Source organism: Anarrhichthys ocellatus, unplaced genomic scaffold (genome assembly GCF_004355925.1).
Source record: "Anarrhichthys ocellatus isolate YVR2014 unplaced genomic scaffold, GSC_Weel_1.0 scaffold26, whole genome shotgun sequence".
Classification (NCBI taxonomy): domain Eukaryota; kingdom Metazoa; phylum Chordata; class Actinopteri; order Perciformes; family Anarhichadidae; genus Anarrhichthys; species Anarrhichthys ocellatus.
In genome coordinates, this window is record NW_022280056.1 from 4097294 (window position 1) to 4120042 (window position 22749).

General features: G+C 42.8%; 2 protein-coding genes and 3 non-coding genes across 6 annotated transcripts; all 5 read left to right on the top strand.

Annotated features, from left to right (window-relative positions):
- Nucleotides 1–284: 284 nt before the first annotated feature.
- Nucleotides 285–8096, top strand: slc25a39 (solute carrier family 25 member 39). Of its 2 annotated transcripts, XM_031862394.1 has the most exons (12): nt 285–464; nt 1988–2093; nt 2652–2711; nt 2920–2970; nt 3653–3762; nt 3848–3915; nt 4277–4401; nt 4479–4652; nt 5432–5541; nt 5940–6021; nt 6110–6190; nt 6849–8096. In XM_031862394.1, the coding sequence occupies exons 2-12, from the start codon at nt 1997–1999 to the stop codon at nt 6965–6967; spliced, it is 1077 nt and encodes a 358-aa protein (XP_031718254.1). In that variant the 5' UTR covers nt 285–464; nt 1988–1996; the 3' UTR covers nt 6968–8096. The 2 variants fall into 2 exon arrangements, with proteins under 2 accessions (XP_031718254.1, XP_031718255.1); XM_031862395.1 differs by lacking the exon at nt 2920–2970.
- A 546-nt stretch (nt 8097–8642) lies between these two features.
- Nucleotides 8643–12172, top strand: rpl3 (ribosomal protein L3). The gene is made up of 9 exons (XM_031862422.1): nt 8643–8671; nt 9483–9675; nt 9935–10103; nt 10446–10581; nt 10772–10958; nt 11053–11315; nt 11401–11496; nt 11593–11712; nt 12055–12172. Exons 1-9 carry the CDS (start codon nt 8669–8671, stop codon nt 12097–12099), a joined length of 1212 nt encoding a protein of 403 aa, XP_031718282.1. The 5' UTR covers nt 8643–8668; the 3' UTR covers nt 12100–12172.
- Nucleotides 9150–9280, top strand: LOC116391657 (small nucleolar RNA SNORA54). Its single transcript, XR_004213258.1, has one exon. It is a non-coding gene; the product is annotated as a small nucleolar RNA SNORA54 (small nucleolar RNA).
- Nucleotides 10615–10708, top strand: LOC116391659 (small nucleolar RNA U83B). Its single transcript, XR_004213260.1, has one exon. It is a non-coding gene; the product is annotated as a small nucleolar RNA U83B (small nucleolar RNA).
- On the top strand, nt 11849–11979 carry LOC116391658 (small nucleolar RNA SNORA54). The gene has a single exon (XR_004213259.1). It is a non-coding gene; the product is annotated as a small nucleolar RNA SNORA54 (small nucleolar RNA).
- Nucleotides 12173–22749: the final 10577 nt, after the last annotated feature.

The following is a 22749-nucleotide window of genomic DNA, read 5'->3' on the forward strand; positions in this document are numbered from 1 at the left end:
AGAGAGAGAGAGAGAGAGAGAGAGAGAGAGAGAGAGAGAGAGAGAGAGAGAGAGAGAGAGAGAGAGAGAGAGAGAGAGAGAGAGAGAGAGAGAGAGAGAGAGAGGTTGTTTTTTTTAATGAAATTTGTATGATAAAGTTCATTGAAGTTGTTTGGCCGTTTGCTTCGTGTGAACACGTCGCTGTTGACTACGGGAATAAACTTGTTTGGCAGCTGCGTCGCACCACAGTGACGTGTCCACCTGGCGGCGCCAGATCGACAGCAGCAGGAGGGGGCGGGGCCAGAGGAGAGCTGACATTTTGTAATAATAATAATCCAAAACATGTTATCCGTAACGGACAACCCGAATAAATGGCAGCACGACAGAGGGGCTTAACGCTATAGCTCTTCAACGTGGAAACGTTTAACTGAAATGGGTGAAGAAGACGCTTCTATTTCACAACGACACTGGCAGCTGAAGTAGAGGTGAGCAACTGAACTGTAGCTGTGTAGCTAGCTAACGTTAGCTTCCCATGCAACGTTGTTTCGTTACACAAGCTAACGTTAGCTAGTTAGCTACCCAGCTAAATTTGACTTAAATGCTGACAGTTATCTAAACCTAACGTTACATGTTAACGTATGTATTTCATCACGTTTGGCATACTGACTTTGAATCCTCCTTAAGTGTGGATTAAGATGTAACGTTATTTATTGTGTCTGTGTACGTGATCTTAGCTAGCTAGTGGTGGTAAAAAGAGGACAGAGTGTACTATCACATAATACTGTCTACGCAGCTATACCGTTAGCTCTGTTGTTTCAGTAACGTGTGTCCTGTCAACATGACTGTCATGTAGGTTTTAACCAGAATAAGACGTGATGAAGGTCATCAACGTTGTGTGATTTACAGGTGAAGGTGACAGGAAACTTCCTGTCAGTTTAGGACACATGTGGCGACATGTTTGTGTTTGATTGATTGTTTTGATCTGATTCTTGGCTTGATGATTGGTGTGCGAGAAATAAACTTGCAATGGTTAAAGACATAATTTAAAAATAGAAAAATTTGAATAAAATATGATAAATAAACAAAGAAATTAGGAGTACGTTTAAAACATGTATGTTATTAATGTTATAAGTGTAGTCGAGTTGTGCAAAGGATGTGTAACTGTAGCGGTTAAGTAATCGTCCTGGTGATGTCAGAGTCCTTGTCAGTGGGGGTCTCGGGCTGTGTTGATATGAAAACCTTGTTTGGTAAAGGCAGCTTATTTGGCAGACAAACCTTGAGGGCCAAGTGGCTTCAACTGTCACACTAAAGTACAATTAGGTACAGAAGTACAGTACCAAGGGGAGCAAATGGCAACCACACAGGTAACGTAGTGAATATTTGAAATATTACTTATCCAGCAGAAACATCTTGGCTCCTACCTTTGGATTTGCTGCTAGGGTATATCATTTCTAAAAAAACATTAACATCTCAGAAGCTGAGACTTTATTTGGGGCATTTATTAGTTTATCTTCATTAGTTGTTGTTCCATATTAGTATTTATTGTTCATGTTTATTTATCTGCTACTACCCACTCCCTTCATTGGGAGGTGAGGCTCTCACTGGCTGTCTGCTGACATGCACATCGTAGATAAGCTATCACAATGTTTCAACGACTCCATTATAACAACTACGCCTCGACTTACCCAGCTCACATCGACCAAGGTCTGACTTTACTACGCTGTAATAATCAGTTTCTGAATCACAACATTAATTTTATTCTTTAACTTCTATTATTGTTGGATAACACTTTTTTTAACCAGATTTTAGTTGCTATGACAGAAACCCTCAGGAGCAGGAGTCACACAATCCACAATCTGACATAACGGGACACAAACTGATCGTGTAGAACACCAACACTCCTCTTGAGTTGTTCTACATAACAAGAAGACAAAGACAGAAAACAGAAGTGAAGTTTAGTTAAAGAACACATTGTTCTCACTGTGTGGGTTTATTTTTGTTCCGACAGGTGGGCAGGATGGGGGAGCGGGCCGGCGGCGGCTCCGTGGCTGCGATCTCTCCAGTGCAGCAGATGCTGGCTTCTGGCACTGGAGCCCTCCTCACGTCTATTTTTGGTGAGATCACGAAAACAAAGAGTGGAAAAAGCAACTTAAGTCTGTTAAATTTGTTCTTTCCAATGCAGTTTTCCACAATGTTCTTGTCTTGTGCACACAATTGGTTTGTTGTCCCCAAAGTCTAACACTAAGTTGCCAGTTTTTTAGGTACACCAAGATAAAACAAAGAACTTTCTTCTTCATGAAAGTTACTGGCCATCATTATCCGTGCGCACTAGTATAACTTAATTTATAGATCCATCCTTGGTGTGTTTATCAACTAATACATCCCGTAAACAGTGCTGCCATAGCCTACGCTCCCAGCACTCTTTCCATCCCCTCAGTCCCGACATTATTTGATAAAACGACCTTCTCCCCCCCAACCTGGAACAATCCACAGCAGGAACTGGAGCTATCCAGTATGTTTAGCCTACAATCATTGATCTAAGAGGGGAGGACAACTCTCAAACTGACCGTGCTAACCTTCATTTGTACTGCAGGACTATTAGAATGCATTAGTTTTAGCTGAAGACTGATATAATCTATAATATAATAATAATTGCATTCATTTGTTCACAGTCACACCGCTGGACGTTGTGAAGATCAGGCTGCAGGCTCAGCAAACACCGTTGCACCACGGTAAGGCAAGGAGCTTGACTTCTTCTGTGGTTTTAGATCATAGATTAACTTGGTTGATGAAACACTGGCTTTGCTTGTAACAGCTGCTTGTGAGTGCCATCCTTGTGTATCTGGATGCTTTTCTAACCCCACGACACCTGTTCTTTGTTTCTTCACCTCTCTCCTCGGCCTTTATCTGTCCTGCTTTTTGCGTTTTTTTTCTCCGTAGCTTTAGCCTGTGAATCTGCTCCGTGGGGCGGCGTCATCCGCCCTTCCAAGTGTAAGTATCTGACCCGCCGTCGCTGCATGCTGAAACTTCACCACAGTTGCACAAAAAACACAGTTGCCCAGCACAGCTTTCTGTGTGTGGGGGCACACGCTCACCTGACTAACATCTCTTGGCAATAAAAACAAAAATAGTGTTTCATGTGTATGTTTTTGTTTCACTACATGGTCTTCAGTTTTATCTGTTCCTTGTGTGGCTGTAGTTTTGTACCTGGTCGTAAAATACCATTTCATGTTGGTAGATATTTTACAGTTGAACATGAACGTCAGTGCTTCTTATTCAACCTTTCTTCACTCTTGCTCACACGTAACCCTGTCTTAGTAAATGTTATGTTTTTGTTTCCTGCAATATTTCCACATGTTAATAACTGTATTTAAGAGCAGGTTAGGAAATAATCTTTTTTTTAGAGTTTCTTTGACTTTTTTGTCAATAGTCGTATCTTAAACCAGCTCTAAATAAACACACAAAGTAAGCAGTGACAAGGACAGCCCTGTGTTATCGAGTGACTCTGTGGTCATTGCCATCACATGTATCATTAATCAAATGGATCATATACTGTAAAACATGCTCATATTCAGACACTTGTTTCGGATGTTTTCGACATGTTATCTGGTGATTGCTGTGGCTCATACAGTATTTATATCCCTGCTGACCGCTGGTTGTTTGTCTCTCACAGGGAAATGTTTCCTGTATTGTAATGGACTGATGGATCACATCTACGTGTGTCAGAATAGAACCAGTCTCACCAGCTGGTACAAAACACCCACACATTTCAGTGGGACGCTGGTGAGTACAAGAACATCAGCGGCTTCGCTTTACCTACAAAATGAATCAAAGTGTGCTAAGCTATGTTTGTCTGTTTACTCCACAGGATGCTTTTGTAAAAATCACTCGACATGAAGGACTCAGGTCTCTGTGGAGCGGACTACCTCCAACACTGTGAGTGTCTAAAATCAAGAAAACGTTCAGATGACTTGTGTTCAGGTTTGGCTGAGAGAGATAATGATGTCAGAGGCCAATAGATGTTTAATTATGGTATTTAGTATTTTAGCTTTTTTCTATTTTGAGTGTCGTAGTATAATGTGTTTCCCCTGTAAATAGTTTCGAATGGAAACAGCATTTACAAATAGCTTCTTTGAAGGTTAAAGTAACAGTTTGATGTTTCGTTGTATGAGGTTCTTCTCCATAGTCAGTGTATTACCAGACAGCAGTACCGGCACGAGAGCAAAGTACTGCTGTGGACGTATTTTAGACACCTAAAAACATCAATAACAATTTAAGTGTGTGTGTGTGTGTGCAGGGTCATGGCTGTACCAGCCACGGTCATCTACTTCACCTGCTACGACCAGCTGCGGGACTTCCTGAGGTTCGGTCTGGGTTTCCAGGGCAGCCTCGTCCCTCTAGTTGCTGGTGGTCTGGCCAGATGTAAGTCCATTGAAGCACGCGTAGATATCCCAACGTCAGTGTGTTGAACGGGTTTTTGACTCCCGTGCGGTTTGCAGTGGGGGCTGTGACGGTGATCAGCCCTCTGGAGCTGGTCAGGACCAAGATGCAGTCGCGCCGGCTGCCCTACAGCGAGCTGCGGGTGTGTATCCGCTCGGCTGTGGCTCAGGACGGGCTGCTGTCACTGTGGAGGGGCTGGGGACCCACCGTCCTCAGAGACGTACCCTTCTCTGGTGAGAGCAGCGCCACACGATGCCATATATAGTGATACTTAATGAGAAGAATCTCTGTTCCAGAGATAACAAATGCACAATCTTTCAAACATTCATCCTTTGTGGACTTTAAATCTGGTTGGTACGGTGGAAGAATCTTCTCCTCCATAGAAACTTATCAAACTTCTCCTGCAGCGTATTTCACTCGACTGTTGCTGTTATTTAATATCTTCAGAACAGTCAGATCACGGCTGAATACACTGTTTACGTGTTGTACTATCTGCTTGTTTATAATTCTGATTTGTAAGTATGATTTGAAGCATATTTTTGCAAAACAAACTACAGTTTGAAACATTCTGAGCAGACGGAAAGACGGCAAAGCAGTAACTTAAGCCGCCGGAGTTTATGTGAATGTTTTTAAACCTTTTCCTTCCATGTGAACTCGTTTCTACAGCCACCTTTCAGGCTAACAGTTTGATTCTCTAAATACTCAATAATACTCAATATTTGTGTTCTAGACGTACAGTATTGGTAGGAAAGAAAACATCTCCGTCACGGTTTCTCTCTAGTTTTCCTGCCATTATTCACAAACTTCTCTTGATGATATATTTTCACTCGTCAAGTCAGTTTTATTTATTTAGTCCAACATCACAAATCACAGTTTTAGTGTGTACAGTATAAGACGTCCTCTGTCCTTAGAACCTCGAGTCAGATGAGGAAAAACTCTACCGATCTACAGAGTGTAAGATGGCTGTCATGTGGAACAAAGCATCAAAGCACGTGTGTGTGTGTGTTTGCAGCGTTGTACTGGTTTAACTATGAACTGGTGAAGGCCCGGCTGTGTGAACGGTCCCGAGTGACTCAGGCCAACTTCTCCATCAGCTTCACAGCAGGAGCCGTCTCTGGAGCTGTAAGTACTTCACCTCTAATGTAGCCACACACCTGTTCACCTGGTGCTGCAACCAGTCAACATGATAACTAGATAAAATACATGACTCGATGTAATCCAACATATTTTCAGCTTGTACTCAAAGGGAGAACAAATACAATAAAACCTTTAGAAACCCTGACTTGAACTGAGTGAATTGTATCACAGTAACACTCAATTATCTGAAACAACAAGGTTTCAGGTTCCAGCTGTGGGCAGTGAGTCAGGAGCTGACCCACATTCACATGGTTATGTTCCTACAATAATACAGCTGCTCATATGAACCGTTATCCTTCACACACTGATCATATCTAACAGTTTGAAATGTTACACCTGTGTACTGTCCGGTACACGACTGTTTCCTCTGTCATGGTGTCTAGATCGCCGCCATCCTGACGCTGCCCTTTGACGTGGTGAAGACGCGGAGACAGATCCAGCTGGGAGAGATGGATTCTCTGGGAGGTCTGCACTTAACATCTGTACTTAAGTGACATGTATTTATTCATGTGTGTGCAGTGTGTTCTAAACAGTAACTTCCTGTTCCTCCTAGCGTCCTCAAAGAGAACAACGTCCACATGGCACATGATGAAGGAAATATGGGCTGAGATGGGCTACAGAGGCCTGTTTGCAGGTACACACATAGACCGGGTCGCACCAACAAGGATTTATTTTTAAATCATGGTTTCACTTTAAATCACCAGTATTAACCTCACTTCCACTGGAGGAGGTTTAACCTGTAAAATGGCCTTTTTGAGCTGGATTGAACAAAATAATCAAGTTCCTTGAAGGAAAGTTCACAGACAGACATGCTGCTGCTGCTGAAGTTCAGTAAGGAAACTGTTGAGCTGAACAGGAAGATTGTACCAACATGTCAAACATGGGAGTGAAAGAAATGCAGCTGTACCAGTTGAGTGGTGCTAGGCTTACAACTAGCTAGCACATAATACAAGGTTTTATAAAGGAATACAGAGCAGGTGGAAGTGAACTCCCCCTCTATTATAGCATATTCACTAGGTCCTCACAGCATGCAAATATATTTATTTATTTGTTGTGATTTGTGTGATTCATATTGATTAAATTATAACTTTGGTTTACATCAATAAACTTGGATTTACTGCTTCATTTAAGATCTGGATTTAATCATTTTACATCTAGTTTATCTAAATTCTGAATCTAATCTTCGATTAAATGAATCCTTGTCGGTGAAACTCAACCTTACTGTATTCTGTCTTGTGTTATGTAATAAATAAAAGCTTGTCAGTGAACACGTATGTGTGCGTTTCCTCCAGGTTTCATGCCCAGAGTGATCAAAGTGGCTCCAGCGTGTGCCGTCATGATCAGCACCTACGAGTTTGGAAAGGCCTTCTTCCAAGAGATGAACCTTGATCGAGAGCGACTGGGATCCTGAGTGGTTGTGTTTGCTGTCCGTTTCATTATTATCAGGACAGCGAGAACAACGTCTCCTCAAACAGAAGCTTGAGGAGCGGGCAGTGCCTGGGTTTGGTTTCATGTGAACATAAATGATGAAGATTCACCCACATTTCACAGCTGCTCTCTGGAAATGTAAACACAGTGACGGTGATGAGACTTGAATGAACAATGAGCAGCAGGTCTGGAGACTGAGAGATTCTGTCCTGGACCGCAGACTTTATGTTTGATGAACTTTAAACAGCTATCTTAAAATAAGATGTTTTTTTTCAGTGCTTCAGCGAGGGGACAAACTACATGAATACTAATGCACATTTTACAATATTAATGATAAATCTGTGGAGGACAGCGGCGTAAATGCTTGATGGGAAAATTCAAACCTTCTTTAGTGCTTAAACTGCACATCAGTACTGTTGCGTGAGTCAGAGGAAAACTTTCTAATTCCCACTTTTTGCATTGCCTGAGTCCGACTGCGTGGCATGTTGAGCTCCATTCAGCACAGGATCCAGATGAGCTGGTCCACACGGCATTCGCTTTACTGCATTCCTGAAGCAGTACAGCAAGATATGTTTTGACATCCGAGTAGATGGCTGACAAATGTGTTTTGTGTACTGGATAGATTTGATCGTGTGTAGCACTTTACATTTGCAAAGACAAGTTCTGTGTAATTTAATCAGACAGACGAGAACATGTTTTTATGTTTAGTTGAGTGAAAGCCTCTTTTCTGTTCTCATACCTGGAGGAAACAACAGTCTACCAAACACAAAGTCTGATTAAGCACGCCTTCTCTGAAGATGTTTTCTTTGGTGCATGAATTTAGCATTTTATGCTAATATTATATTACAAGAATTGAAGATTTGAGCACAATTTTCTGTGGAAGCTGCTGCTGCCAGCTTCCTGATTCCACACCGATGGTCATACATTTTGCAAAGACGTGACGTGAGGAACACAAGAGGCTTCCCAAACTTTCCCCCGGGGGCTTGCTGGTGATGAAATGCTTTGAATTTACACTGGATCGTAAATCAAAAACATTGCTGCCTTAACCTGAAAAGTGTAAAAGAATGCGTATGAATGAAATGGTAATAAACTTTGAGACAGCTTGATTTTTATATCACGTGTGATTATTTTGTATTTAGGAGTTTGTAAATGACCATAATTTAACAATATGTACATTAGTTAGGATTGACAAAGGCTATTGTACATAATATAGGGCATGACAATAGTTTAAATAAGAAAATACACAAACCAAACACCAAACTACATTTCATTAAATACACACACAAGTTCAAAGTAACTCTTTCAGTACAGTTGTATTCAAAATTGACTAAAACACAATATTGTTTCCTAGCTAATTTATGTGAAATACAGTGTGTATGAATGTACAGTACTTGAATGGGACAAATGTCATTCGATTAAAAATACATATTTTTTGTATCGTCCAAGTAAATAACATAAAAGGTCTTAATATTTATTAGATGTATTGTTTCACGTATTTAGATGATTTGTAACATCAAACAGTGACATCTAGTGGCTGCTGAGCTAAACAACATCTTCTGAAATAAACGGGGCGGGCCTTCTATCGTAGTATAGTCTCGCCGAATCTCGCGATATTTGCTGTGTATATATGCCAGCTTCTTGCCCTTAAGCAGGCCTCTTTGAATCGAATCGGATTGGAGACGAGATGGTGAGTCTTATATCGCTGCTTCTGGTGCTGTGGACGGATATCCATCGGCTATCTGACACATCCGTCACAATTTACATATTTGAGCCACTCAAATTACTCTTATAAAATATGTTTCTTACTGTCTTGGATATATTTTTGTATTATTTCAGTCTGATATTTCAATAGTAGGTATTCAGACTTAGTCATGCGGCAACATGGGATCCAAAATGGCAGCTTGACATAGGCCGCTACCTCTGATTTCCAACATAACTGGAACTATTATTGAATATGTAGTTGTATTTAATTAGTGACTACTGAATAAAAGCTTAAACTTCTCGATTTTGTCAGTTTGACAACCATGCATGCAAGTGAGCTAATGCTAACCATGCCAATAGCGTGGTTAGCTGTTTCCTTGCAATTTACTCAAAGTAGGTTAGCTATGTTTTTATCTTTTTTTAATATAGCATTACTGTTAATCTCCTGCATGCTGTAAGTTTCCCTGCACTGATCGTAACCTGGTTCAGTCTTCAGTGTGAACATTGGGTTCCATTCCAGTGCTATAGTGATGCTCCGGTGAGGCAGGGGAGCAGTGCCTTGTGCTTGCTCCCTGTTCACTCTCTGGAAACAAGTGGCTGCTCTGAGCAGACACATGGACCTCAACGTTTTAGCATACAACTGAATTTTGTATTTCTTCTCCTCGCACCGTGACATAACAATGCATTTTAAGCTAGCCATACTGTGTCCGAGACCTAATAGCTTAAAGCTAAGTCACGTGAGGTAGCACAGCATCGTTGTTAGCTCGGTGCTAACGTCAACTGTTTCTTCCCTCCAGTCTCACCGTAAATTTTCGGCTCCTCGCCACGGATCCCTGGGCTTCTTGCCCCGCAAAAGGAGTCGTCGTCACCGGGGTAAGGCCAAGAGCTTCCCCAAGGATGACCCCACCAAGCCCGTGCACCTGACGGCCTTCCTGGGCTACAAGGCCGGCATGACACACATCGTCCGCGAGGTCGACAGACCTGGCTCCAGTGAGTGGAATCTGATTAAAATGATTATGAACTTAATTATTACAGACATTACAAGTCCAGCATATATGTTTTGATTTTCAATATTTAAATATTGAGTTCTGTCTATGATGAGTCTCTCGACGGGCGGACATAATGGGCTTTAAACCCTTGCTGAATGTCGAGCACTGAGCGCAGTCCATACCAATGAATGGTGAACACCAGTACTTAAAAACAGATCAGGTCTTGTGTAAAGCTTAACTTTTGTATTTTTCCTCTGCAGAGGTGAACAAGAAAGAAGTGGTTGAGGCTGTGACTATCTTGGAGACTCCTCCCATGATTGTGGTCGGCGTTGTGGGTTACGTCAACACACCCCGTGGCCTGCGGTCCTTCAAGACCATCTTCGCCGAGCACGTCAGTGACGAATGCAAACGTCGGTTCTACAGGAACTGGTGAGACAAACACAAGAATTTTAAGTACATGAAGCGAGTGTTAGTTGCCCAGTGGAAATTATGTAAGATCTGTGTTTTCACTGAGTGAGTCTAACATTACGGTGGCCCCTCTGGCAGCTCCACTCAGGTGCCCTGTGCCCTGATGAGCTCCGGGCTCCTCTGGCCAGTGGAAAGTGCTTCTTAGAAACTGCGCCATGAGCCGAAAACTAGCTGGTACAGCACCCCTGTCCACATGGAGGGGGAGGGCGAATAGCTATGCACTGTGTTCTTCCGCTGGCCCCCTTCTCGGGGTTATGAAGGACCAGTGCCAACCTCTGTCCTCTCTACGCTGCGTGCTCTCAGGTACAAGTCCAAGAAGAAGGCTTTTACCAAATACTGCAAGAAATGGCAGGACGACGAGGGCAAGAAGCAGCTGGAGAAGGACTTTGCTTCCATGAAGAAGTACTGCCAGGTCATCCGCATCATCGCCCACACACAGGTTAGTATTGTTGTTAGGTTAGCCTGTTTTATGTCTTGTCAGTGATGAGACCACGGATCTTGCGTCAGGCATGGCGCCCGACACATATGAGGAGATCTTTCCATGCTGCCTTCCTTCTGAGACTACACAGCTAAACATGTCGCTGTACAGATTATTGTCTCTGTTCTGACCTGCCTTAATATCTGTGCAGATGCGTCTGCTGCCCGTGAGGCAGAAGAAGTCTCACCTGATGGAGGTGCAGCTCAACGGTGGAAACATCTCAGACAAGGTGGACTGGGCCCGCGAGAAGCTGGAGCAGGCCGTGGCCATCAACACCGTCTTCACCCAGGACGAGATGATCGACGTCATTGGTATCACCAAGGGCCACGGATACAAAGGTGAAAGCAGTTTAGAGAGTTGTAGGCTTTATTAGCTTAAATGATGAGCTGTGTATCCATTCAGTAATAACTAAAATCTCTCTCGTCCTCCCAGGTGTCACCAGCCGTTGGCACACAAAGAAGCTTCCCCGCAAAACCCATCGTGGTCTGCGTAAGGTTGCCTGTATCGGAGCCTGGCATCCTGCCCGTGTGGCCTTCTCTGTTGCTCGTGCTGGTCAGAAGGGTTACCACCACCGCACAGAGATCAACAAGAAGATCTACAAGATTGGCCAGGGCTACCACACCAAGGACGGGAAGCTGGTGAAGAACAACGCCTCCACAGAGTACGATCTGTCCAACAAGAGCATCAACCCCCTGGTGAGTGACTTTGATGATCCAGTACTTCAGTTAATGCACCTTTTACTGGAAGGAAACTCACTTTCCCCCATGTTTATTATTACAGGGTGGATTCGTCCACTATGGAGATGTGACCAATGACTTCGTCATGGTGAAGGGCTGTGTTGTTGGAGTCAAGAAGAGGGTTCTGACTCTGCGCAAGGTGAGGACACATTGTAGTGTTTATGACATCTTTTCCTAATGGCGTCCTGTGTACCTGCAGCTAGTGTTTAACTTCATTGTTTCCTTTCTCGTCCAGTCTCTGCTGGTGCAGTCCAGCCGTCGTGCTTTGGAGAAGATCGACCTCAAGTTCATCGATACCACCTCCAAGTTCGGTCACGGCCGCTTCCAGACCGCCGAGGAGAAGAAGGCGTTCATGGTACGACTTACTCGATCCTTCATGTGCATAACAGCTATTTTCCTAGTCACCGCTAAGATACGAGTGAACAAACTACGAACCCCAAACAAATCCTAAACGTAGCATTACTTCAATCTCCTGCATGCTGTAAGTTTCCCTGCACTGATCGTAACCTGGTTCAGTCTTCAGTGTGAACATTGGGTTCCATTCCAGTGCTATAGTGATGCTCCGGTGAGGCAGGGGAGCAGTGCCTTGTGCTTGCTCCCTGTTCACTCTCTGGAAACAAGTGGCTGCTCTGAGCAGACACATGGACCTCAACGTTTTAGCATACAACTGATTTCTGTATTTCCTCTCTTCTCACAGGGACCACTCAAGAAGGACCGCATTGTCAAGGAGGAGACTGCATAAAGTCCTCGCATGTCTCTGCTTTGACCACCTTCACCTTTCTGCAGAGTTGTTTAATAAAAAAAAAAAACAAAGAGTATGTCTTTGCAGTTTTTATTTAAGTGATTATATCTAAATAAAGGTATTTGCTGTAACTGCAAATATTGTCCAATGGGTTGAGTTTAGCATGGGTGTGCTCAACATGAGTTGGTGTTTATGGAAAGTTGTGTATCGTCTTTCAACTTATTATACATATACCATCGGCTCATGGAAGTCTATCAAAAAATGAAAACTTGTGAAGCTAAAACACTGAAGTAAAAATGCCAATTAAAAGCAATGGTATAGTACTCGATGCTTTATAAAGCTGACGTGGCTCTGATTTTAGAACTCCAGTACGGCTCCAGAGTCCTGGTCATTTGATCTGAAAATTCAAAAGTGGATCTACTGTCTTTATATAATCTACAGCAACTACCGAGAGCCAAAGTGATGCTTTCAGATTGCTTCTGTCTGACCAGTACTCGGAACTAAATATTGCATTTGGCAAAGCTGGAACTATGGAATGCTGCATTTTACATATAAAATGACTTCAGTCGGTTAAAATGGTTAAACTTATTTCAGTTTTTTACTGTTGGGCAGTTAACTCGTACACCTTTAACATTTGTCGCGTAAAGTACAATATTTCTCTGTGCTGAGTGGAGTAAAAGTACATCATAGCATGAAAAGGAAATACTCTGACAATGTAAGTACTGGAGTAAACGTACTTGTTGGCGTCCCGAGCTCGTTAAAGCGCGACCGGCCTCCTGTGCTGCAGCTTCAAGGTCGACCTCGGCTGTGACGAGAGCAGTCACCTATGCAGAACTGATGGACAGCGAGACGCCGGGTTTAGCTAACATTGCATGTTTTAACCGGTTATGTGTCGAGCTATAAGGCTTGCATTCTGCTGACAACAGAACTGTTGGCCGGTGCGGTAATTAAGCCCCGACATCCATTTTGACTCATCACTGCCAAAACTAAAACCTCCACTTCAGCAGGTAATGACCCTGAGGCCTCCGCAGGCCCCTTGGATGTCCTGCAAAATGCCTGAGACATCTCTGCATAATATTCAGCACTCTTAGCAGAAATGTCAATTTCCTTAAAGGACTTTTTCAAGGTCCCACCTTTCCTTCTATTAACCCAGCAGTCGAGGGCGCTGAGGGACAGTCGCTCTCCGTTTGAGCAACATTTCAAGAGTTTGACGTTTTCTCCACCGAAGCAGAAAATATCCTGTAATGGACACTTTAGAGGATACCTATGAACTGAGGTACCCGAAAATAAAGTATCGGTGCATGTATGAGGGAGCGGGCGAGGCCCGTGTCACTGTGGCCAGAGGACAGACATGGAGATGGGCCCTGCTGTTGCGTAACAACCTCCAGAGGCTCTGACCTCTGCCCTGCTGCAGAGCTGCACTTCAAAGCTCCCACACAGCCCTGCTTTACATAATACCCCCCCCCCCCCTGCTAAATGTGACCGTTAACGGTGCAGAGTTACGCCGTTAATTGCACCTTCTGTCCCGTTCAGGTGAGTTTTCGGTGTCCCAGCAGAAGCTCTCTTTGTGACCTCGTGCATCTGCTCAAACAGCATCTCTGTGCACTTTTCATGAAGCCCCGTCTGCTCCATTCCTCTCTATTAGTTCAGTCCTCCATCATCTCAAATGAGCTCTCCTCAGAGCCCAGGACCAGTGAGGCAGACTGGGGCACGGATTCAAAGAATAGGGGTACATAAGTAACATGTTTTAAGACTTTAAAGTCCTGGTTCTTAGCAATAATAAACTGTAAAATAATCAGTTTAATACACCAATGCCTAATAAATAATATGAAATAATATCAATCAATAGCTGCTGTTTGTAACTCCAAAAGTCCTACACTCATGGACAGATGAGACAATGGGCCCCTGGACTGAGACATGTAACTCAGGAGCAACACCCCCAATCATTTAGTCCCTTTGTTGTCATTCTGCGTGTGTTCCACGTTGTGTTGTCGTATCTGTGATTGTTTTACTTCACTTTCTTGTCATTTTGCATCTTTTTGTGATTATGTTTGACCTTGTACTCATTTAATTTATGGTCGTCTTGTGTCTTCTTGTGGTCGTTTAGTTTCCTTTTATCATCATTTTGCATCTCTGTGGTTATTTTACACATGTGTTTTTTGTCATTATGCAGCAATTTGTGGGACTTTTGTGTCTCTTTGTTGTTGTTTAGCATCCCTTTTTTACATCAAATTTTACATCTCTTTGGTGTTTTCCATCATTTTGTGTCTTTTTGTTGTCATTCTGCATGTCTTCAAGGTTGTTTTGTGTATTGTGGTTGTTTTACTTCACTTTGTTGTCATTTTGCATCAATTTCTGGTCATTTTGTATCTTTTTGTGGTCGTTTAGTATCCCTTTATTATCATTTTGCATCTTGTTGTGGTTATTTTGCACATCGGTGGATTTTTTTGCTTGTCTTTGTAGTTGTTTTGCAACAAATTGTGGTCATTTTTGTCTCTTCGTGGCCGTTTAGTATGCCTTTATTGTTTGTTCCTTTTGGTGTTATTTTTTGTAATTTTGTGGTAGTTTTGTGTGTCTGTTGTCATTCTGCATCTTTTGAAGGTTGTTTGTGGTCCTATTGTGGTCATTTTGTGGTCATTTTCATGTCCTTGTAGTTGTTTGCTTGACTGTCCAACAAGAAATGTTAACAGTCACTTCATCTGGAGGATCAGTGATCCATCCATGATACTAACAAGCCAACCACCTGAGGGGCCGCTGTGGCTCAGGTGATAGAGCTGGCAGTTTGATTCCTCGGGCTCCTCCAGGTATTGTAAAGTGCTTTTAGTGGTTGGAATACATATAAATATATATAAAAGCAAGTCCATTCACCGTTTACTTATCACCGTTTGACTCTGGTACGAGGACTTTGGGGTGGCCCCGGCCCCGCTCCTCATCGGTTCAGTCCTTTATCATCTCAAATGAGCTCTCCTCAGAGCCAGGAATGAAGCCAGTATTATCTGTGTCTCTAATTTATGCGACTGCATTTATGTGTGTGTGTGTGCGTGCGTGTGTGTGTGTGTGTTTGCGCGCGCGCTATCCTGCAGTGGAACCTCCAGTCCAGTCCTGAGGTAGCAGCTGTTGCTAGTGGGACAGCAGCCAGGTAACCAGGGTGCATGCTGGGACAGCAGAGAGGAGGGCCAAGCGTTTGAGTTATGTGAGTGCGTGTGAGTGTGTGCAGTTGCTTGTACGCGTAAATAGGTGTGTGCATCTGTGTGTTGGTGTGTGTCCCGGCATCGCCGCCGGCCGGCTGGCACAGAGTCAGCGGCGGGCCGTCCTGCAGAGTGAGGGTAGTGGCTGGGTGGTGCTGCAGCGCGGCGTCTGACAGGAGGACAGACTGTCGGAGGGGACGAGCACACACTGAAGGAGGCCACAGGCACGGCTACCAGTGGTCTAATGGTGACTATCCGACTGATCGTCTACTGTTAGGATCTGTTCTCCTGCCTGGACTGAGTGGAATTTAATTGAGTGTTGGAGTAATACATCGATCGATTGATAATTAATCAACAATTCTGTTCATTTAAACCACCTTCTGGCAATGAGCAAAGGGCTACATCAACACAAATGTCTGCAAAAGTTGGACCACATTTAAGGGTTATTTCTGTATTTGTGTCTGTGCTCTAAGTAATGTATTAAACACAAATACCACATTATGGTTCCAGCTCCACAAATATAATATTTGTTTTATATCAGTGATTGAATGATTGGCTTCTAAACAACAGCTTGTATTCATTGTTTTGGCTACATTTTCACCAAGAGGATTTGAATAATATTTCATACTCTTTTTACTGGAACCGAGTCTCGACACAAGTCATGATGTAAACAGGTGGAAATAACTAACAAAGGAACATTTTTTCTTTCAAAGGATGAATGGGGTTTTGTGCTACTTTTGAATGCAGATCATTCCCATCCACATCACATGTAGCACTGACTAAAGCTGTGTTTGATCACGAAGAAGGCATTCGTCCTCTGTGTGAATGTGAGCGTTCCTCTCGGGCCTGCCAGACTGCAGCTCCTGCACCCCTGCACAGTGGCATCAGTATTCCAGGCCCGTTCGTGGACACAGCGTTCCCTGAGCCGACTGAGGCAGCCCCTTCTCTCCGTCTCCCATCACACCACCAGAGGGCAGAGCAAAGCGCTCCATTTGCTTCACGCATCCCAAAGCACTTTGTGTGCTGTAGCCTACTTTGGTCCCTCCTCTTCATCTCTCTTTCTTCTTCTGCCTCTTCATTTTTTTTAACTGCCCTCTATTCAGAGCTGGACTTAAACGCTTCAGATGATTTGTAAAATAGCAGTGGCGTAGCTCAGACTCTTTGGTCCATATATTTTTTATTCAGGAAATGGTGAAGGTCGACGCTGCTTGTATCAGCAGAGGGGGTGATGTGAATGTGTCATGTCAGACCATGTTTGCTCCAGTGATTTTTTGCCCCTTTCTTTTTCAGTTGGTTGACCGTGCTTATAGCTCTCTGTTGCCATTCAACTCTGCATGACCCAAAAATAACCCGGGGTGAGCGCAGTCAGCAACTGTTCTCTGGTCAGCACAAACAACGGGCCGCACACACACACACACACACACACACACACACACACGCACACACACACACACAGGCTTGCACATGCAGATTCAGTGTTTGCACGCAAAGGAAAAAGATAAACATTCCTCTGACAAAAATCCACACACACATTTCAGGTTGCATTTTGTTGTCCAGAGCGGTAATCCGCAGAGAGTGAACATCAAGCACTGCAGCCTCCTTTCTCTGTGACTTAAAGTTGCCGGTAGCTTCGGAGGCTTCGGGTGACCACACAGCTCCCATGGGTGCTCGCTCTCTCTGTCCCAGAAGGTTGTTGTCCAGTAAAGTCAGAGAAAGGTCATCCGTTGGTTTGACGTGAGGTTATGTAACCTCCCAGCCTGCCAAAACTCAAAGCCGGGCTCGGGCAGAGAGAGTGTTTAATATTCAAGGCCAGGAGGAGACAGTGTGTTCCTCCTCAGGTGTCACCCCCTCACCCCGATACCCCCCCTCCAGTGACCCCACCCCAACATCCACCACCAGGCAGTTCCCTCCACTTCTCTGATCACACGGCACTGCAGAGACACTTTGATCGCTACAGCAGGAGAGGGAGAAAGAGAGAGGGAGGGAGGGAGGGAAAGAGGGAGTCAAAGGCAGGAGGAGAACAAGGGGTCAAGTGCTGGAGAGGAGAGACCTGGTGATGAAGCCTGAAGCTCTACTTGCACCAGCCCTGCCTCCTAAAAGTTACGATCCCAAAACAAAACTGCATTGTGAATTATGTTTTGAAGGAAATATATTTTGTCGTAGAATATCTTTACTGTTGACGTGTCAATTTCCAATCAGTCCGCGGAAGTCGGTGTTAGGAGCAGGAGGCAACCTCTGGATCTGAAAAGTGAAGCCAATTCTTCATGTCTTAAAGCTGCATTCTCTCTAATGTCCACCAGGGGGCGACTCCTCTGGTTGTATAGAAGTCTATGAGAAAATGACTCTACTTCTCTCTTGATTTATTACCTCAGTAAACATTGTAAACATGAGTTTATGGTCTCAATCTCTAGTTTCAAGTCTTCTTCAATACAGCATGATGTTCATTTAGTACATTATGGTCCATTTAGAGTCAAACAGACCATAAAGCAGGGGATGCTTTAGGGCAGGGCTACACAGTGATTGACAGATCGCTACCAGAGCCATATATGGCGTCTTTGCGTCACTCCTCCGCATTCCACATATGGCCAAGAAGGCTTCAAAACAGCAGACCAAAAACAAATAGGTGACGTCATGACGACTACTTCCACTTCTTATGTACAGTCTGTATTTAGGAGTAAGCTGGTAGAAGGGTCAAAAACAGGGCTTTTCATTTTAAGCCAAAACATTATGTTTGAAGGTAAGTAGTAACACTTCTTCATTGAATTCTCAGAAAAAACGTTCAAGACCTTATTTTATATTCTCAAATGTTAAAGATTGTTAAGAAGAAGTGAATTACACAACACATACAAAAAGACACAGAAGAAGACCAGAGGAGAGCTTTCCCCCTGTCTCTCGTCCTATTTACAGTAAATGACACTTTGTGCCCTCCAGCAAACAGAGCATGGAAATCTGGCCTCTGAGCATTATGGGCCCCCGCTCCGGCTGGCGGCTATAATATCATTAGCATTAGTGCTGCAGCTCTCGCCCTGACCCTCCCTGACATCACTGTGCAATGTCCAACTCTGTTAGCCTGCCAAAGAAACAACAACAAAAAAGAGCATTGGCTCTTCAAGGGCATGTCTCACTTCCTCTGGACTCCAGCTCCCCTCTGCGAGGAGGAGGAGGAGGAGGAGGAGGAAGGTAAATTTCATCTCACACCTACAGAGTGAATCAACCTGTCAGGAACTGGATGGAACATAACACAGATTAATGTCACTTGCACCTTTTAGTCCAGTGATTGTTCCGTATATTCAGATAAATCGATGTTGTTTTGCACCATTTTTAACTGTTTGTCACTCCGAACCAGTGACACTTAAACTGGTGTCCCAGCAAATAGTTTTACAAGCAATCTTTGATCTAATTATTTCCTCGTAGCCTGCAACCCCACAAAATAAAAGTCATCCTGAAACATCGTACATGGGGCCTTAGAACACCTAATTAAAAGATTAACAACTCCCCAAATTAGAAAACAGGGCACAACTTCCAATCTGTGATCGCACAGGTAATGTCTTGTTTCACAGACACATACCTGCTGTCTAGTTGATCCAACTCACAGAGAAATATGTGACAAGTGGAAGAAGTTATGAGAGAGAATACAGAGAGACAAAAGGGAGAGGATGCGCCTAAGAAGAGGCCAGAAGAGAGAGAGAAAAAAACTGACTTATTCATAAAACATATAACAAATGTGAGATTCAGACACCTGCACAGGGGCCAGGTGCTGCTTTATGAGAAAACCAGTACCTCTAAGCCTCCTCCCCAACACACACACACACACACACATATACTCACACACACAGACACACACACTTTCTCTTTAATGTAATCCGGGCTTGTAAAATGACTTCTGCTTATGAATTCTGAATAAAGATGGCCATACATTTAATAAAGCCCTATTCATTCAGACTGCTACGTTGACATATTTTCCCCCTCAAATTTATGGAGAGCGGCTTGTGTCCGTGAACTCAGATAATGGCAAATCAGGATCTCAGCACTTTTTCTAATAGAAACTTTTTCCTTATTTGATGAATCTGCTGGCCGCTAAACTTAGAGGGAAGCACTACTATCAAACAGAGCTGCATTCATGCTGTGAGTCCTTTTATTTTACTTATTTAGTCTTTTTCTGGGAACGACCTCCCTCTCTCCGCACTCAACACATACATAAAACACACCACAGTCCTGAAGAATGAACCCCTTTTGTCTCACAAATAGATTTGCTTTGTATATCTGCACATGTGAGCACTTCCTCACACACAAACACACTCACAGCAGTATGTCAGGCCCTGAAAGCAATGCTTTTAGGGCGGTGGTGTAGAAAGGTGTCTGGTGTTCTCTTTACAGGGAAACCGGCAGTAGAATAAACCTGGTGGTGTTATTGCAAACCTGTGTTTCTTTCTCAGGAATGTCTTCGAGACATGCCACGACTGTCTGTGTCTTACATGCCGTCTTCGCCGAGGCTTCTTACTTCGAAGAGAGAGAAAGAAAATATGCTCACTGGTGTATGACAGAGCTGTATCTGTGCAGGAGTCAAAACGACCAGGTAGTTTCTACAGAAAGAATGTTTTGATAAATTGTCAGTTTGAGCTGCTTTGTATTTCAAAGCAAGCTCATGAGCCTCGGAAAAAAGGGTTTCAAACGGGTTCCTCCTGAAAAGCTGACGCTCTACCCAGAGCCTGGGTTCTTGTTAGCACCCATAGAAGGTGTAAAGGTCCTGGATAGAACCTTAAGGTAGGGTTCTGGGTGGAACCATTGCACCATAGAAGAGTTCTACGTGGAACCTCTCATAGGTGGTTCTGGGTGGAACCCTTCCCAGAACGGTACAACCCTTTACAGTGGATTCTAGGCAGAACAGGTGGATCTTGTATATCCTTTAGCAGTAACCCGAAAGAGGTTCCCCTATGGCGACAAGCCGAAGAACCCTATATCGTTGTAGTTGTAGCACCTTGTTTCTAGGAGTGTTTGTACCTTAAACTCTGTGTCATACTTGTATAATTAGCAGAAAGTGGAGGTCAAGGTGTTTTCTGACTCTATTAATCCATTTACAAACACGCATGTCAACATTAGGGGGTTTTGTTGAGCAGTTTGAGAGTCTGTACTGATATTTTTGGAGTCTCCCAGTGGTCGATTACAGCGTGTTATCTCCACTTTACAACAGCAGGCAGAGGCTGTGGTTTTAGCAGAGCACACAGGGTTTTATGTTTGACAGCTCAGCTTTTATTTTTATGGCTGTATGAAGGCTGATGCCAATATATTTTACAGTGAAGTTGCCAAAAGCCAATATTTTGTGTTGATATTCAGTGTCTGGAACAATTGGCCATTTACGAGGCTGGAGCTGTTTCTTATAGCATTTCTTCATTCCAAGACTTTCTTTCAAATCGGTTCTCAGTAACATAGAAAAACAAGAACACACACACATTACACTTTCTATTACTTTTCTCTGTATAGTGCATTATAAACATACTTATAATGTGTTATATTCTGTTTATAGCATTCTATAATTATAGTTATAAGCACTTATACATATTCATTATGCTTTATAACAATAATCATGACACATTATGAAGCATTTGGTCTCAAACAGAATACACGTGAGGTGTCACACAAATGTGTGAACAAAATGTTAACACAAACCTCTAACTAATTTGACACTGCATGACCCCCCTGCTTACTTTAACACATGCACACAGTTACAGAAATCATCGGTACTGGCGCTTTAAGCATCACAACTACATGCCTAACCCCAACACCTCCCCTAAACCTGATTCTAACTATAATCTTAAAACCAAGTTCAGTCATTCAAAGAAGTGAGAACCATTTAAAATGTCCCTATTTAGCAAGTCGGAAACTTAAACTGGTCCTCACATAGACAGAAGTGCAAGAACATACACACACCCACACACATACACTACTACTGTACTTGGGAGCACACAGCATTGACACACTTATTTTTAACCCTTACTTTAACCTTAACTAAGCCTTAATTCTATCACTAATAAGTCTTAACCATAAATAAACTGGTGAACCTTGTGGGGACCTCAATTTTTGTCCCCAGATGGAGGAGAGTCCCCACATTGTGACGATGTGAACTCCACACACATCCCATCCCATGTGTTCTTGATGGGGCCACAAGATGATTAAAGGGACAAGAATGATTTTCTTCATCACACACAATCAAATTATGTCTTGAGGGTCAAAGTTCATGCCTGACCTCGGAGAACAGTAGTTTACACTCTTAACTAAACGGCAACTTACTTGCTTTTTCCCGATCTCATGGTCTTCATCAGCAATTGGAATTAGTTGTCTGTGGAGTTATCATCACATGATCTAAGTGTGAAACTTTGGTAACGAAACTGGTGAAGGACCAAACAGTTAAAGGACAAAACAAAATCAGATGGAAGCTCTTTAAGACAGCAAGTAAGTGGACATTGAGCTCATATTATTTTGTCAAAATGTAGTTTTTTTCCACTGAGTCTCTGAGATTTGCTTGTTTATTGTTCAATCGTTATTTCCTCTTAAATCCTTCAAATAAAACAATCAGAGACTAAAAAGTGTTAATGTCCATTATGAGGTCATGAGTAGACATTGCTTCATTTTAAAGGGCGAGAATACCATCATGTTGCTTACCGTAAAGTAATTTAAGTCACATTTAGTTGTTTTTTTGCTGTCTGTAAAAAAGGAGACAGTGTTGGAAATTTGATGATGTGACAGACAGACAAGTGTTGGAGCTGAAAACAGGCGGGTGTTGTGAGGTAAAGTGTGTTTAGAGACACGCAGTGAAACTTGGTGATTTGTTCCCCCTAGGGTTCGTATTTTATTCATCAGGACTTGATGCATCCAAGTATAGGATCATTCGGTTTTGGCACCTTTAAAGATTTCATTTTCAATTTGAACAACACATTAAAAATCAAAAGAAACAAAGAAATGACTAAGGCTGTGTGAGTTTTAAAAATAAAATACATACATACATATATTTATATATTTATAAATAAATCAACCAAACCATTTAAAAAAGCAGTTTTGTTCAATGTAGTTTGTTTGGTTTGTCTCACGAAAGCAATAAATGAACTAAATAAATAAAAAAGAAAACATAAGAAAAATACACATGAAAACATTAATACTTTAAACTTTAGTGTCTTTGCTTTTTTTCCCGTTATAATTATTAACCTTTAAAACTTAAGTTTCTCAAGAGCAGATTTGCTGTAATTTTATAGCATGCATTTAATTTCTGAAATTGTGAGTCACCTAGCTTGTCTTGTACTATTTCATATTTAAGTTGTTTTTATTTTTGTGTTTGGCGTCCTCTTCTTTTCCTTCCCCTCTGCTCCTTCCTTTTTTATTTTGTAGAAGTCGTGTTTGGAGTCTTTGTGAACTTTGACCTCTTTGGTTGGCTCTTTCTGTTGAGGGGTTCAACTCTCCCGTTACGACC